General features: G+C 65.1%; 4 protein-coding genes across 4 annotated transcripts; 2 read left to right on the top strand and 2 right to left on the bottom strand.

Moving 5' to 3' along the window:
* Positions 1-829: 829 nt before the first annotated feature.
* MNEG_3410 (hypothetical protein) lies at positions 830-1,835 on the bottom strand (the record flags this gene model as incomplete). The annotated part of the gene is made up of 2 exons (XM_014048113.1): positions 830-1,003; positions 1,791-1,835. The coding sequence occupies 2 exons, from the start codon at positions 1,833-1,835 to the stop codon at positions 830-832; spliced, it is 219 nt and encodes a 72-aa protein (XP_013903567.1).
* A 2,404-nt stretch (positions 1,836-4,239) lies between these two features.
* On the bottom strand, positions 4,240-7,576 carry MNEG_3411 (uroporphyrinogen decarboxylase; the record flags this gene model as incomplete). Its single annotated transcript, XM_014048114.1, has 6 exons — positions 4,240-4,722; positions 5,135-5,269; positions 5,877-6,020; positions 6,148-6,405; positions 6,816-6,909; positions 7,365-7,576. The coding sequence occupies 6 exons, from the start codon at positions 7,574-7,576 to the stop codon at positions 4,240-4,242; spliced, it is 1,326 nt and encodes a 441-aa protein (XP_013903568.1).
* A 2,644-nt stretch (positions 7,577-10,220) lies between these two features.
* Positions 10,221-12,082, top strand: MNEG_3412 (hypothetical protein; the record flags this gene model as incomplete). The annotated part of the gene is made up of 2 exons (XM_014048115.1): positions 10,221-10,856; positions 11,105-12,082. 2 exons carry the CDS (start codon positions 10,221-10,223, stop codon positions 12,080-12,082), a joined length of 1,614 nt encoding a protein of 537 aa, XP_013903569.1.
* Positions 12,083-14,773: 2,691 nt separating this feature from the next.
* MNEG_3413 (AP2-like ethylene-responsive transcription factor) lies at positions 14,774-16,230 on the top strand (the record flags this gene model as incomplete). Its single annotated transcript, XM_014048116.1, has 3 exons — positions 14,774-15,343; positions 15,528-15,640; positions 16,074-16,230. The coding sequence occupies 3 exons, from the start codon at positions 14,774-14,776 to the stop codon at positions 16,228-16,230; spliced, it is 840 nt and encodes a 279-aa protein (XP_013903570.1).
* Positions 16,231-16,466: the final 236 nt, after the last annotated feature.

A 16,466-nucleotide genomic window follows, 5' to 3' on the forward strand; every position in this document is an offset into this window, starting at 1 on the left:
CGATCGTGACACGCTGCACCGGGTGGCGGCCAAGAGCGCCGTGGCGACACGACAGCGGCTGGCAGTGGCAAACGGGCCCCACATGCGCGACCTTGCCCCCAAACTGCCGCTTGCCACCGCGCAAGACCGCCGACAGCAGGTAGCACGTGCAGGGGCCTGGTGGGCAGGGATGGGAGTGGGGGTGTTGTGTGCGTTTTGGGGGGGGGGCAGGTGGACGCACACGTGCGCCTGCATGTATGTGTGAGCGTGCACGTGCAATTCTCTGATCCGGGGTGCTTATGGTGTTGTTGGCAGAACACAGGCCGCAGCCGGGACCAAGGGGGGGTGGGAGAGTGATGGAGGGGCCTGGGCTTCCCTCGCGTCTCTATCGTGTCCGACGCACGAAGAGGTTGTGGCAGGGGTGCCAGGCAGGTGGCTTCAAGGACACTTGCCCGCCCGGCCCCGGCCGAGCACCTCACCAATGACGATGATGCAGACGGGGGCCAGGAGGTCAGCCAGGAACACCCGACGGGGGCGTCGTCGCCGCGCGTGATGGTCGCCGCCATCCACAGGGCCATCCACGTCTCCCGGGCAGCCGTCGCGGCAGCGGAGCCCAGCATCACGAGCATCAGCGCCGCCAGCTGCCTGGTGCTCAGCATGTCGTCCACCGTGCCGGCCTTGAGGTTGAGGCAGCCATGTCGACAAGGCGGGGGCTCACATTAGCACATGTAATGCCTTGCGCAGCAGCGATTCAGCACACACACACAGCACATTGCAGCCTTTTACGCGGCGCCATGAGGGTGGCGAACCAACCCATAGGGTAGGCATGATGATCAGCAACCTCGGCCTATCAAGCCAGGCCCGTGCAGCCACCTGCGGCCTCCCCGTTGTTGGGCAGTGCCTCGCTCTCGGCCAGCTTCTTGGGGGCGGCGTGGTCGTGATCGTTGGTCAGCAGCGCCACGGGGGCCGTTTCTTTGGCCAGGATGTGGTCGCCCCTGTACTTCTGAGTCAGCATCGCGTCGACCTGGCGCAGCGTTGGGGGCGCATGGCGGCAGGGCACAGGGAGGGACGGCTGTGAGCAGCGGCTTTGACATCGCTGTGACATCAGTGCTTGAAGCCGAGAAGCGAGATGGTTCGCCACACCCGGCCGCCTGATCAAAGCAACATGCGGCGACAACTCAATCACAAACAATGGGAGCCAGCCTTGGCTAATAGGCGTGCGATGGGAGGTGCGTACGATGCGACTCCGGCATGGGGCTCGCCCGTGGCGGCCCGGGTGCTCGATGCCCAGCCTCAGCCCTTCACCCGCAGCCGCATCCATCTCAAGGCCGCAGCCGCGGGCCACAATCTTCCCTCACGCCTGCAGAGCAGCACGCCTGGGGGAGCGAGGCGGCCCCAACCCAAGCGACGGGCCGCTCGTGCGCCGCTCACCAGCCTTGTCTATTCTTCCAGTGATGCCAGCCGGGAAAGTTGCCCTTCACCAGGTCCAGAACAGCGCCAGCGTCTCCAGCGCGTTGCCCTTTGAGAGGTCGGGTTCGTACGGCTGAGCGCGCAGCTCGCCGTCATAGCCCTGCCTGCACCACCACTGCAGCGCCAGGAGGGGCATGACAAATCGGGTGCGAGAAGGGGGGGCGGTTGTGTGCGCTTGCGTGTGAGCATGACGCTTGTCTACGTTGAGATGGCAACGCACAAGCACAATTTCCTGACCAGCCCCACATTTGCGCCAGCCGCCCCAGCCGGCTGCTGCCGGCAGCAAGGACGGCTGCATCATCCACAGCGGAGAATGCACCCATATCCACCTTCACACCCACCTGCCACGTGCGCTGCTGGCTGGCCCTTCTTTTTGCAAAGTCCATGGCTTTTTGACCTTGTGGCTCGCGCCAAGCTCCGCACACAGCTTGTTGGTGATGCTGCGCGCGGTGAAGGGGCAAGGGAGTGAAGGGGATGCGGTTGGTGCGTGCGCATGGCTGAAGCGCAATGCTGCAAAGATTGGCTGCTGATCGTATTTGTCATTGCCACCGCCCCAGATAACGAAACTGCGCATGCGCAGTGATGAAGGGTGCTGCACAGTCATGGCAGACGCACCTGGCACGGGCGACGCCCTTGTGCTTTGGCAGCGGCTTCGCCGCAGCGCTGTCGCACCGCGCCGCGTCGTGCCCCCCATTCTGCCCATCCGCGCCTGCAACCTCCGCAGCGTTGATCGATGCGGCAGTCCGCTTGCCACGGCCCCTCCCCGTCCGCTTGCCACGGCCCGAATGATCTCGCGTTTGCGCGGGGCGCGTCCTCCTCCGGTTCAAAACCCAGAATCGTCCAGGCTGATATCAAATTCATACTATCCTCTTGTTCCGACTCGCTACGGTAAGTGAAGGGCTGCGCCGCCGCCGCATGGCACTGCCCATGCAGTTGGAGCTTTAGATAGCTGACAGTACCGACCAGGTCAGGTGTTTGAACGCTTTGCCCAGAAGCCTCCCGGGTACATGTGAGCTGTCGCAAGATGCAATGCAAAATCATATCAATGCCCTGCAGACGAGCGCACGCAGCGGCTGAAGGCCGCCGAACAGCGCACGAAGCCGCCGCCGCCCTTGCAGCGAGTCACGATAAGTTGCGGTACACTGGCCTGGGTACCGTCCGTATGGTAGCCGTGGCCAAAAGAGTTCAGCGGAGGTGTCAATGCTTTTGTTTGGTAGCAAAACATTGTGACAGGATCGCGTGGTCGCACGCTGGAGCCGCCCAGGTTGACATGATTTGTGCAATAATGTTTCAGGGTGTGGCGATCGCCCGCTGGAGCAGCCCAGGCTTCTGGTGCTTGCACAAGTACAGATTGCCACAACAGCAATGCCACGTACCCGCATGGCCACAAAGCAAGCAGCACTCATTCCCTCACCAACCTCGTGTCCTTTGTGACACAATTTCTCACGATCAGCACGTTGGCTTGGTCAATCACACTAAGCATCCCGCGTCCCGTGCCCTTCCTGCCCTTACTTTGAGCTTGGTGGCTGTCCGCCCTCTGCGCAAACGCGCCTACCTGAGCAGAGCGGAGGCAGCGCCAGCGGGGCGCGGGGGGGGGGGGGCCTGCAGTTTGCATATTACGCAAATTTGCAAGCAGTTTGAATTCCAATTGTGGATGACCTGGCGGGTCCCAACATGCACCAAGCCAGTGTGGAGGCTGAGGCTCCCTGCGCACCCATGCCCCGCCAGTGCAGCTGTGCTCAATGGCCCTGACAAGTCCGCGCGTGCCAACGTGCCGCCTGGGAGGGGCACAGGCAGTGGCGGCGGCGTGGTGGTGTGTGTGCAGCTTGACCAGGTGGCGGCAGCCCTCAGTTGCTGGCCAGGTGGCCGCAGCGCGCGGCGAAACACGCACTGTGTGACAGGCCTGTGTCCAGAAGCAGGTGCACACCCGCACATTGCAATACAAAATCCCTGCTCGAGCGGTTGCTGGCCTTCTGTGTGTCAAGTACGTAATGCGGTGGCCTGGTTGTCCGTCTCTCTGGCTTTGACCAACTTGGGGAGCGAGGCGCGCAGGTGTCCAGGGCATGTGAGCCTCCGTGTAATGTCCTCCAGTCTTTCTCAGCTAGAGACTGGGGTGACTGCTGCGACGGTCCACTGGGCAGCGAGCGCTCACATTGAAAGACGCACTCAATTGTGAGTTTCCTGCGGGCACGTCACGACACGCAGTCCAAGCCAACGCAGCCCGGGTCTGCACCCGCGGCTGCACGGGCTGTTAGCGTCCCGGTCTGCACCGGCTGCTGACATCACAAGCGCCGCAGTGGCGTTTTTGCTGTTACGCACTACACACTGATGACAGTGGAGGCGTGGTGTCCTGTGACGCACAATGCGGCCTCCCGCGGCTTTCCACCCCACAGAGCGTACTCCGGCCGCAGCGCCAGCAGTGCGAGTGTCGTTACACGAGCGCGCGGGCGCGTCGTCAACGCAGCGACCCTGGGGCGTCTGCGGCGGCTCGGTCGATCTCTACCCTCTCGCCGCCTTACTGTCACCAACCATGTCACAAACCAGCCAACAAGATTTCAGGAATGAACTGCAAACGCGCGGCTCACATCAGCAAGGCCAGCAATCCATCCAGCCGCGCGGCCCTCCGCGGCCGCCGCTCCCGACTGATGCCACACACCGGCAGGGACAGATGCGCCGCGCTTGCGCGCACAGGACGCCCGGCCGCCGCACGCCTTCTCCGCATGCTCCCCCGCACTGTCCCGCCGGCGCCCTGCGCCTGGCCGGCCCGGCCGCCGCTGGAAATGCCAGTGCTCAGACCAGCGCGGGCTGCTTGGCCTGCCGCACCTGCTCGGCCAGATCTGCGTACTTGATTGTCTTGGACAGCTCAAACATGTGCGCCACCGCCTCCTCGGGCGTCCCGACCAGCACGCCGTGGCCGAGGTTGAGGATGTGGCCGCGGGGGCCGGCCTTCAGTAGGCAGTCCCGCACGGCCGCCTCGATCGCGCCGCGCTCGGCAAACAGCACGGTCGGGTCGACGTTGCCCTGCACGCTGACGTCACCCAGCCGCCGCCTCGCGTCCGCCATGTCGACGGTCCAGTCCAGCCCGATGACGTCAGCGCCGGTGCCGCCCATGCGCTCGAGCAGGCCGCCGCTGCCGTTGGCGTAGAGCGTGAGGGGCACGCGCGGGTGGCGGGCCTTGACGGTCGCGATCATGCGCGTGAGGTAGGGGCCGGACCAGCGGTCCCAGTCGCGGGGCGGCAGCTGCCCGCCCCAGCTGTCAAACACCTGGACGGCCTGGGGGGAGCGGGGGGAGGGAGGAGCAGGGAGAAAAGTCGTGCTCCGCGGCCGGACAGAGCACTCGAAGGCGGCGCCGCCGAGGGGGACTTGAGCAGCCATCGCGGCGCTTCACGCGCCGCGCGCATCAAGTGTTGAAGCTTGGGCACTGTCCAGGCTGCCAGCATTGACGCTTGGGTGGGCCACGTCTCCAGGAGCAGCTAGCGCGGGCACTGACGCCCCCCACCCAAAATCGAGCCCCCCCTGCCAGTTCCTGGATTCACAGCCGCCGCCCGACAACCACGGGCTTGCCCGACGACCGCTGCCAATCCCTGTGGACCAGCCTCGGACAGGAAAAAACAGAGTGCCTGGGCCAAGCAGGCAAGCTGCATCAACCACAGGCGTCGTCGGTGGGCCGGTCACCCCCACCCACCTGCGCTCCGGCCTCGATCTGGTAGCACATGTACTCGGCCATGGCGTCAGCCAGGCGCGACAGCATGCCGTCCAGCAGCGCGGGGTTGCTGTAGGCCATGGACTTGATTGTCTTGTACAGGCTGCTGCTGGCACCCTGAAGGCCCGGTGTGAGAGAGAGAGAGAGAATGTGGGTGTATGTGTGTGTGTGTGTGTGTGTGTGTGTGTGTGTGTGTGTGCGCGTGCGCGCGTGTGCGTGCGAGCCTGCGTGCGTGCGTGCGTGTGCGTGTGCGTGTGCGTGCATGTGCGTGTGTGTGCACGTGCGTGTGTGTGCACGTGCGTGCGTGCGTGCGTGTGTGTGTGTGTGTGTGTGTGTGTGTGTGTGTACGAGTGACTGCGTTTGAGCCGGGGCCGCAGCAGGGTCAGTGGATGGATGGGTTGCAGGGGCTGAGCAGCGGTGGATGAGATGCCCGGGCGGGGGAGCGGCGCCGACCGCGAGCCCCGGCGCGACTGTTGCTAATCTCTCTGAGATGCAATCCCCCTCGAATGCAGTCCTCAACGCATCTCCAAGGCACAGGGCCACAAATCACCACCACATTTAAGGCCACCAATCCCCCAAGCAAAAGTTGACAGAAACACTGCTCCTCTACATGCGCACATCCACACACACACACACACACACACACACACACACACACACACACACACACACACACACACAACACAACACACACACACGCGCGCGCGCGCGTGCACGCGCGCACCTCGACCAGGTACGTGGCCAGGGTCCAGGGGGACCCCACAAAGCCCAGCACCGCCGCCGCGCCGCCGACCTCCGCGCGTAGCTGCCCCAGCGCGTCCCCCACAAACGTCAGCTTCGACAGGTCGAGGGCGTGGAGCTGGGACAGCTGCGGGGGCGCGGCGCGCACCGAAGGGTGGGGTGCGGAGTGGTGTGGGCGCGGTGAAATGTGTGTGTGTGGATGTGAGGCCATGCATGTCGGTCGTGAGGAGGGCACGCGGGTGCAGATGCCAGACTCCAGTGCCGAGACGCTCCCAGGCGCCCGACCCGGGCTGCTGATGGAACCTGCCCAAGCCGCGCCCGCGCCCGGCGCGCTCCCATCGCCAGCTGCGGCGCGCGGCCGGCGGGGTGCTCGCCTGCTCCATGGAGCGAATGGGGTTGTCGATGAGGGGCCCCTTGTTATCGTCGATCTCAAAGGGGATGCCGATGCCGGGCAGCGGCGTGAGGATGTCGCTGAATAGGATCACGCCGTCAGGGCGGAAGCTGCGGAACGGCTGCGCAGGGCGGGTTGCAGGCGGGGCCGGGGAGGCGGGGGGTGCGGGGTAGGCACGGGTTGGGAGGAGGTCATGGGATAGGCGTGGGGTGCCGGCCGCGCCACAGCAGCTGCACTTTTTGCCGCCGTCGGCGTAGCCTCTGCGGCCGCCCCTGCGGCCATCACCGCTGCCACGCCGCGTCCGCCCTGTCGCGGGGCTGGCTGGCGCGCCACTGCGCCCCTCTGCCCCCCCCCCTCCAGCTGCTGGGCTTTTTGGCACTGGCAACCCACACAAGCACACGCAAGTGCAGCTGCCCCGGCCCCGCACGTCCAGCGCGAGGCACCACTATGGGTGCACAGCCAGCTGTTGCGCAAGGACAGCGACGCCACCCGCCAGTCAAAACACCATAAAGCCACTGGCGTCCTCGTCACCTGCAGCGAGATGTCCACAATCAGCTCTGTCGTTTCGCTGCGGGCGCGGAAGGAGGGGTGCTTCAGGGCCAGCTCGCGGTACGCCGCCTGGTACCTGGGTATGTGTGCGCGCGTGTATGCATTCATGTGGGTGAGAGGAGAGGGAAGCATGGTGTGTGCGTGTACACGATTTGTGTGTGTGTGTGTGTGTGTGCGTGTGTGTGCCTGCGCGCACGCATGTGTGTGTGCATGCATGTGTGTGTGCATGCATGTGTGAATATGCGCATGCACGTGTGTTTATTTCATACACGTGTGCGTGTGCTCGTAGGGGAGGGGCGTGGACGCACATCAGTGGTGGCAGCACACGTATTGGTCATGCGGGCAAAGGGGCTTCCAGGCCGCGACCGCAGCGGCTTGTTGTTGTCATTTTGTTGTGCGCGTGCTGCATCCACGTGAATGAACAATACAGCGTAGGGCGCGCCCAAGCGCGTACAACGCCCACGCATGACCCCCTGGGCAAAGCGGCTGGCCGGCCTCTCGGTGGGTGCCCACCACAGGCCTGCAGCGCACCTGCCGGCCTGCCGCATCATCCAGCAGGGCGCCCGGTCGACCGCCTCTCCCCTGGCTGCACGCACCAGCAGAGGCTCCGCGGCGTCTGCGCCCGCAGCCGCGCGCACCACGACAGCGCGACGCGGGCCATCGCTGCTGCTCCTGCTGCTCCGGGCACTGGGGCGCGCCGCCCGCTGCTGGGACGCGCCCGCCAGGCGCTGGGTCTGCATCATGTCGGCACTGCGCTGCTGGGCGCCTGATTGGTGCAATGGGTAGCGTGCGGGTGGCGCAGCGCACGTAGGGACAGAGAGCTTGCGCAGAGCGGCGGCAGCGGGCACGGCTTCAGTGCGTCCACGTCGCGTGGTTCGCCACCCATGAAGCAATTCAGTGCCATTGTACCGTGAATCTAGGGACCAACTTGACTGCAGGGACCCGGACAATCAATCGGTTCTGCGATCGCGAGGGCACATCCAATTGCCAGGCAGCCACAATTTGGATGTGATTTGATGCGTTTGACACTCACTTGCACGGAAGGAGCGCCGAACGGCCCTCGTGTGAGCAGTGCGGGTCGCGCGTGGACACACGAAGCCCCGACCCACTAGAATGCGGCGAAAATCAGAAAATCACGAAGTCAAGCACATGGCGCCGCGATGCAGTAAGTGCTGGGCTCACTCTAGATCGCCATCCTTCCCATCAGGTGGTCTCTGGTCACCTGCAGGTTTGCTGGGGCTCGGCTCCGACGCAGCGGAGTGCGTAATTTTGCAACTTCAATTAGCACAGCCAGACATTACACCTTGAATTGCATGGGTTTGTCCCATCTGTTATAATATGGTGCGGAGTGCGTCATGGATGGCTGACCTGGTCAATGCAGGCTAGCATGGCAACCTTTGATCTGTCGCGCTGCGCTGCCACGCGTTATGGACTTCGAGAATGGTGTGGGCTTAGACAAAACCCCAACACCACATAGTACCTGTGCACGGGGTGGCCAATCCCTGCTGTTCGAGGGCTCTGGACATCACGCAGCCGTCTGGGAACAGGCACTCCAGGCTGTACTGTACGTAGAAGAGACACACCGGGTTGAAGTCAGCTGATCAGCTTTTGATGGCGGCACTTATGTGTCGTGCAGGTGGCGGCAGAAGCGCCGCAAGGAAGCGTCAGGCCGTGGGCCACAGACCAGCATAGTGTGTGTGCAGACGTCGGCGGACTAGTAACCCACTGCCCGCCACCCACCCAATCCTGACTCTGCCTGATGGATTTGGGCGCAGCCGCTTTCCGCCAGGGGGTGCGTCCTTCAAGTTGGACTGTGATGCTGGTGGTGAACGGAGGGATATCACACTTGCTCTTCAGTTTTGGATTGTCAGGGGCTGCTTTGTTGACTGGAGGCCCCTTGTGACAAGAGTTGGATGCCAGCATGGTTGTCGCATGCCATGCAGGCCGTTGAAACAGCCACAGCGTGCCGTGCTGCGCCCCAGCACCCGGGCAAGGCAAGAGCTTCCCAGTCGAAGACTCGTGCTCACAACAGGCTGCTGCATGCGCGCAGGGGCGAGGCGATGGCAGCTACGACTGGGCCTATCATCCATCCAAAACTAGGTTCATCCGCTCCATGCAGTTGGTTGCAGTCGATCCAATGGCGTCAGTCAACACGGCTGATTCATAGATGATGAGTACAACAGACAACTACAACAGTGGCAGAAGGTGCTAGCCGGCTCCCATACAGAATGGTCTTATAGGTTTGGAGTGAGAATCTGACACCTTTCTTGCAAAAAATCCGAAGCACTGTGCGATTGTGGCCATGCTTGCGGTCATGCAGGCATGCATGAAAACACACACGGCGAATACTGTGGAATGCACGTGGAGGGTACCACGCCAGGCGCGCTTGGGCCTAATCATGTGGCATGTCATGCTTGAAACCTGCATGTCTCTCTTGCCGGCAGGCACTTTGAAGTCCCTAGACGGTGCCCCTGCGCACTGCACACAGATCTTGCCCCGGCGCTCTGCACTCGGCATGGGGGCAAGAGGCGCCGCCCTGCAGCGCCACAGGGCGCCAGGCCCCCTGCACGCCAAACTCATCGCTTCATGTTCTGCGTCGATTCAACCATATAGCGCCTAGTGTCTCTCTGACAATGACGGGCAGCAGATCCTTTGCTTGATTTTCGGACGGTGACTGGAAGTGGCGTCCCACAGCACCCCACGAAAACCATATATTGTCTCAACTGCAATGCAACCATCGTCGCGGCATGCGGCCGAGCACCCGGGACCTTCGTCCGCTGAGCTCCAGCATTTCTTGCTGAGGGCGGGCGACTCCCGGCGGTCCTCGACATTCTATGAGACTGCTATAGCTTTAGTGAGGATCCTACCAACCCCACCTGGCGCGCTGCTTGTGCCGTCATATCGCACTGCTCCTGGAGACCGCCCTGTGTCGACCGTGCCTGTCATATATGAGCATACTTTAATTTGGACCTTCATCTGTGCCACCTTCCGACTGTTGCAGCCGTTGTAGGCCCTCCCGGGTGTGTGCTCCGCGCTCCCTCCAGAGCTCGCAAGGCGGCCCTGCAGGGCAGGCCGTGGCGTTTTCTCATGAAGCAGGGCGGTATACATCACATCGCGCTGCCCGCGGGCCAGCATGAACTGGGCCCCGGCAGCGCGAGCTCATCAGGGCTGGGCTTCACGCCGACCTCGGGTTCTTCCGATCGGACGTGCATGCACGGCTCGGCAGCAGCCACCGCTGCTGTGAAGATGCATATGGCCACTTCCCAGCACATCGCTATCGCCAGCGCCAGCCCCTCGCCCGCAGCTGTGACGGGCCCGGCGCGCCCGGGGCGCCCACACGTCAGCCAGGTCTCATGGGCAGATCTTGACTCATCGCATGCGGCGTGCATGGCTGGGCAGCTGCTGCCTGTGCACGAGCCCCAGGCTGAGCAGCAGCAGCAGCAGCAGCAGCAGCAGCAGCAGCAGCAGCAGGAGGCCGACGAGGCAGGCGTGGCGGAGCCTGCCACCCCCCAGGAGTCTGACCCCCAGCTGCAGGGCCACGAGCGCAGCTTCGACGACGCCGCAAGCTCCCCCAGCGGCAGCGACGGACGCACCAAGGCCCGCGGCGGGGCCAGCCGCGGCGTCAGCCCCGAGCCGGTGCCAGGCACTAGCTCGTGTGGCCTACGTCGGCCGGCGTCGGCCACATCAGCGGGTTCTGTCGCGACCGTGGGACCGCTGTTCTTGGCGCCTGCAGCAGCGTCCGTTGCGATTGAGGGCAGCGGCAAGCAATCAGAAGAAAGCGCGGCCGCTGCAGCGGCAGTGGCCGCTGCGTCGGCCGCAGCAGCGGCCGCGGCTCAGGAGGCGCTCGTGCAGCAGCACCTGCTGCAGCAGCTGCAGCAGTACCAGCGGCAGCTGGCGCTGGCGGGCGGCTGCGATCCCGCAGCGAGGGCGGATGGGGGCCTCGACTACTCGGCGCAGCAGGGAGTGGGCCAGCTAGGGGTCACCACCATCCCTGCGGGCGTCGTGGGCACCTTCTTCCCAGTGGTGCGACCGAGCGCGACGTCCCTTGTCTTACCCCTCTCCCCAGACACCCACGCGCATTTACGAGGCACCTTGTTTTTGTCTGCCAGTCTTGCAAAATGAACACAGCACACTGCATTTTCGACATGAACACAGCACACCCACATGATTCCAGCAGCAGCCCGCACTGCATGCCGTGGCACGCCGCAATCACCCGCCGTTTGCGCAACCGACCCTGCCCGCCTGTCGGCACACTTCCCCTCCCACTGCAGGAGCGGCCCCGCCCCCCGCCGGCCGGCGACCAGGTCAACTTTGCGCAGCGCATCATGGAGATATGCTTCTCAGCTGTCAGCAACTGGCCCATGAACCTGCAGCTGCAGTTTGTCGTCGACGGCACACCCCGCAGCACGCCCGTGGACGTGACCGTCGGCCGCAGCATCTGCAAGAGCCAGGTCAGCGGCAGCCGGCAGGTCATCTACTACGTCCGCAACCCCGCGCTGCTGCGCCTCGCGCGCAGCTTCGACGCGAGGACCGTGGGCTACCGCCTGGCCGGGCCAACGACGCTTGAGTGGCACCTGAGCACCGCGCCCGCGCCGCCGGCGGTGCCTGGGACGCCGGCGGGGTCGGCCGCTGCGGCCAAGGCGGGCCAGGGGAAGCGCAGGGTCATCACAAAGGGGCCGCGGGGGTCGGGCAGCGGGGTGTTCCTGGAAGCGCAAGAGTGGGACGCGGCCGCGACTGCTGCAGCTGCTGGCGGGGTGCAGCAGGGCGCAGCGGACGGCCCCGCGGCGCTGCAGCAGCAGGTGCTGATGTTGCAGCAGCAGCTCGCCAACGCCGCTGCGGGCGGCGCGGGCGCGGGCGCAGGGGTGGTCATGGGCGCGGGCGGCGCGGTCACGGACGCCGCCGGCCTGCAACAGCATCTGGGCCACTTGTCGCAGTGGCTCGCTGCGCAGCAGGCGCTGCTGCCATCTGCGGGGTTTGGCGCGCGCAGGCAGGCCAAGCGGCGTAAGCAGGAGCGCCCCAGCCGCGCCCCGTTCTACGCGGTGCACACTGGCGGTGTTGCACTGTACAGCGGCGCTCTGCCCAGGCGCTTTAGGGGCGGCGGCGGGGTTGGCAGCCGCGGGGGCTGCGGCTCGGACGGCGACGGCAGCGACGCGGGCGCCGCCAAGCGGGTGCGGCTCGGCGCCGGCGATGCACTGGGTGCGCCGTGCCTGTCGCCTGGGCGGGCGTGCGCAGCTGCAGCCGAGCGGTGAGGCGTTTTGGCACAACGGGGCTTTGTCGCGTGCGGGACGCGCCTGCAGTGCGTGCATTCACTGTTGCACAAGTGACGCGGACGCGACGGTGGTTGGCAGGGTTCGCAATGAGGCCCTGATCTGGCCTTGGGGCACCTGAAAATAACTATATGCTATCTACAATACATTGCACCTGCGGGGGTGCGGCGCGTACATCTCTGGGTCCCTTGTCTGTGAATACGCGCCCTGTTTGGCGCTGTGTGCCGCGTCGGGTTGCGTGTCAATTGGGGTGCGTGTATGTGGTTGTGCGCGCAACCGTACGCGCCACTGCATTCCTGTCAGCTCTTGTGCGCCTATGTGCGCCGCAGACTGCAACCCCAGGGGTGCATGTCGAACGGGCAGGAGCGCACATCATTACGGGGCCGAAAGCCTGCGACAAGTGCACGCATTGTCCCTGCATTACCTAGGCAGCTGTGTGATGGCTCTTGACTGCCGACTGCTGTTGTGAGGGCTGGTGGTCTATCTTGCCCATGCCACCCAGCAACGCCCACGCACGGGCGCACCTGGTCAGTGGTGCCTTTGACACTGGGAAGAAGTTTGGTCCCATTTCTGGCGGCGCCACTTTCGTAAATTTGGCAGCGAGTGTGCAGCATGCTGCGCCATGTCACCACTGTGTGCAGCCGTCCTTGCGCGCTCGGCCTGGCCCGCCGGTCAACTCCTCACAGGCAGGGGTCGCCTTTAATGTGTTGAACTCCTTTGTCGCGCAGGGGGGCACGCTTTACTTGCGGCGCTCATCCCACATGTCGCACACTCAGCTTGCGCTTGTTGATGACCTCCCAACCTTATCAAAACCAAACGTTCCGCTTGTAATAATGGACAAATGGCATTTCCCAGCTTCGTGTGTGTTGAGGGTCAATGCCCTTGGGTCAAACCTTTCATCAGAGCCTTTTCCACGCCCTGCGCAACCTTCTTGCACATGACATAGCTGGCCCGCCCAATGCGCAACGCTGTGCCAAAGCTACCTCGCGCAGCCGAGGCAGGCTGGTGGAGTGGAGGCCTTGTGTGTGCAGACCATGGGCCACGCGATACTACGCGGTGCACGTGGCAGTGAACGAATTGTGGGCGGACTGAAATCCCGTTTGGTGCTTCCATTGGCGCTGCTTGAGCCGAGTGCTCCGCCCTTTGCTAAATACGCATCCCCAGATCTGCGGCGCGACAGCCTAAACTTTGCAAGAGAATCTGAGATTTTCAAGAAAAGTCATCTTCTTTGCGGCTGGCTCTACGGCTGTGCCCTCGCATGAGAGCAGCAAAGAACGAGGATGGCGCGCGTCCTATGCGTTTGCCATGCTTGCACAACAGCTCGCTTACATGTGGAATAGTTTTGTATCCCATAATGCCGTTTCAGACACCCGCGACCCGCCTGCGTCGAACCTCGGTCAGGTGCCAGGGCTCGCAAGGGCCCTCGCTCGACCACTGTAGTGTCCTCTAGTCACTGTGAAGAATCCAAATCATTTACGTGCGCCCCACACGGGCGCAGCTCCCGCCCAGATTGCACCAAGACTTCATCGACCGGGCTTTGCGTTCGCGCCGGCCGCGGACCCCGAAGTCTTTGTACAAGTCAAAATAGCACTCACTTAATGCTTGGGTACCCTTGACATTTCCCTGTCCTTCCCCACGTACCATCTGGCCCGGGGTGCAGCCATGGCGGAACCTGCACCTAAGCGGGGCCCTGGTGAGGCGGAGGCAGAGCGCACAACGAAAAGGCTGAAGGTTGACGAGAGCCCAGCGGCGCCGACCAGCACGACGGCTGCGCTCGCGTCGCCGCTGCCTGACCCGTTGCCAACATCGGCGCACGAAAACGGGGTCGCAGCACCCCCCGCGCCTGCGGCGGGTGCCCTGCCGCAGTCGCTGCAGCTTCCGTCGCCGCCGCAGTCACCCCCACAAGAACGTTCACTAGTGGATCTGGACTTCCAGATCATGCAGATCCTTGACGCCGCCGCTGAGGAGGGCGGCGCCGCGGCGGCCGGCGCGAGCCCTTCGCTTGGGGCCGAGGCGGCTGAGGGCGGCGCCAAGGCCCACGCGTCAAAGTTTCCATTGTATAATTTTTCAGATGAGGATGAAATGGCCGCTCGACAGCTATGGGGGCCAGGCTCGTTGGAACCATGGCGCCTTTGGGTGGAGCGCGAGAAGGAGCAGGAGCAGCAGCAGCAGCAGGAGGAGCACCAGCACCAGCACATGCAGGAGCCAGACGATGAACCAACAACGGACGGTTCGGGCGCGGCCATGGATTCTTTGCGCTTGTCCCGGGCTGCTGAAGCGCGTATTGTCGTCCAAACGGCCAGCAGCGCAGCTTCACAGGTGTGTGTGGTGTCCCCGCCAGCAGTCTACTCGCGGCCGCCCAACGTCCCGCCATCTTGGGTGCTCACGCAGCTTGAGGCCTGGGCCCCGCAGGCCCTGGAAGGGCCCTTTGCGGTGGCGATGTTGGCCCCGTATGGGCCCTTTGCGAGGGTGCAGTTGGGCCCGCCGAGGACGGTCGCAGCTGGGCTGCTGCCGTCGCCCCCGGGGTCGCGGGCGCTGGTGCTGCCGCCGAGCCCAACGCAGCAGGTCACGGCCGTCGCTGCCAGCCGGACAGCGCCGTCCGCCCCCGCCGCTGCGCCGCCCTCCACGCCTGCCGTCGCGGCGGCCGAAGACACACACCAGAGGCAGCAGGACATGGAGAAGCGGGCACTGGCGATTGGAGGCGAGTCAGCCGCGGCCGAAGGGGACGCGCCCGCGGCCGAGGACCAGCCGCTGGTCGCGGCGGCGCCGCCCGACCCCAACGACTGGCTGCCGCCGCCGCCCAACGTCCCGCCGTCGCCGGCGCTCATGCAGTCGGCGGCCACGACGGCCCTGCAGCGCCTGCTGGGGCCCTCCGCGGCGGTGCGGTCGGCCCCGCCGAGCACGGTCACCGCGGGGCTCCCGCCGGCACACCCTGGAGCGCGTGCGCTGGTGCTGCCCCCCGGCCTCATGCAGCAGGTCACGGCAGTCGCCGCCAGCCGGACCGCGCCGCCCACTCCCGCCGCATCGGCCGGTGCGGCAACGGCCGCGGTCGCGGCTGACGCGCCGCCGGGCGCGGACCCGTCGGCGCCGCCGGGGCGTGTGACGGCGCGGCAGTCGCGTGGCAGCAAGGCGAGGGCGCCGAGCGCGGTGCAGCGCATGCAGCGGCGGAAGAACGCCAGCCCTTCAACAAGCAGCTACAAAGGCGTCACGCGCCACAGGCGCACAGGACGATGGGAGGCGCACGTGAGCCGGGGCCGGGTGCGGCGTTGCATGGCGGCGCGGCCGGGGAATGTTGGCATGCAGAGGCGCGCTCTGCATGTCATGCTTGAGCAACGGCCTCGGTCGGCCCCGCATGCACGTGTTCGCATGCACACAACACGCACGCGCGCGCACCTTGCGCGGTTGCCCCTCGCCCCCACCGCGTCAGATCTGGGACGGCGCGTCGCCGGCCGCGGGCAGCGACGGCGTGGCGGCCAAGCCTGGCGGCCGCGGCAAGCAGCTGTACCTGGGGAGCTACGACACTGAGTTGGACGCTGCCAGGTGCGCCTGGGGGGCCGCGCCACCTGGGGTCGATGCTTTGTAGTTTTTGCCTCTGGCAGGGCGTCGGTGCAATAGGCTCCCTTCAGATGCAGTGGGTCTCGTTGGTCATGAATAGCCTGGGGGTGGCCAGGGCGCGATGCAGCATGTGCGCGTATGGCTGCGCCATGCAGGGGTGCAGCCGTGGCACATGGTTTCCTGCACCTACCACGGCACAGGCTGCACTATCTCTTTCAAGGTGCCTTGGCGGCTGCCAACGCCGTAAGCGTCAGCCCCACGCCCTGCACGGCCTGTGTGCCTGCCACTGCGACAATCCCCTCGTCCAGGCACCCGTCTCCGCTGCCCTCTCTTGCTCATCCCTTCGCCCTTTGCCCTGAACCCACTCACTCCCCTGCGTCACCCCCTTGTCTCCCCCCCCCTTACCCCACCACCTCAGGGTGTATGACCGCGCAGCCCTGGCTTTTTTCAAGCGCAAGGCTGTCCTAAATGTGAGCTCAAACCCCCTGACGCCCGCTCGGCCGCCTCCCGACTGGCGCCTCAGCCAGATGAACCCCGCGGGCCGCGCGGCGACGCAGCAACGCGCACGCGCCTGAGGCGGAGCGCCCACGCATGTGTGGCGCATGCGCCACGCGCCCACTCCGCCGGGCGTCAGCCGCCTGTCGCCCTCCTTCGGCCCGCATGGCCTCAGGCCTCGTCAACCCGGAGCAGCAGCCGCCCCGCCGCCCACGCCGCGGCCCCCGAAAACACCGCTGCCAGCCCCAGCCATCTGCCGCCAACTGCCGCCAACCGCCGCCCAACCAATGCCAAATGCCGTTTGCCGCAGTTTTCG

This window comes from Monoraphidium neglectum (assembly GCF_000611645.1).
Source record: "Monoraphidium neglectum strain SAG 48.87 unplaced genomic scaffold scaffold00428, whole genome shotgun sequence".
Taxonomy (NCBI): Eukaryota; Viridiplantae; Chlorophyta; class Chlorophyceae; order Sphaeropleales; family Selenastraceae; genus Monoraphidium; species Monoraphidium neglectum.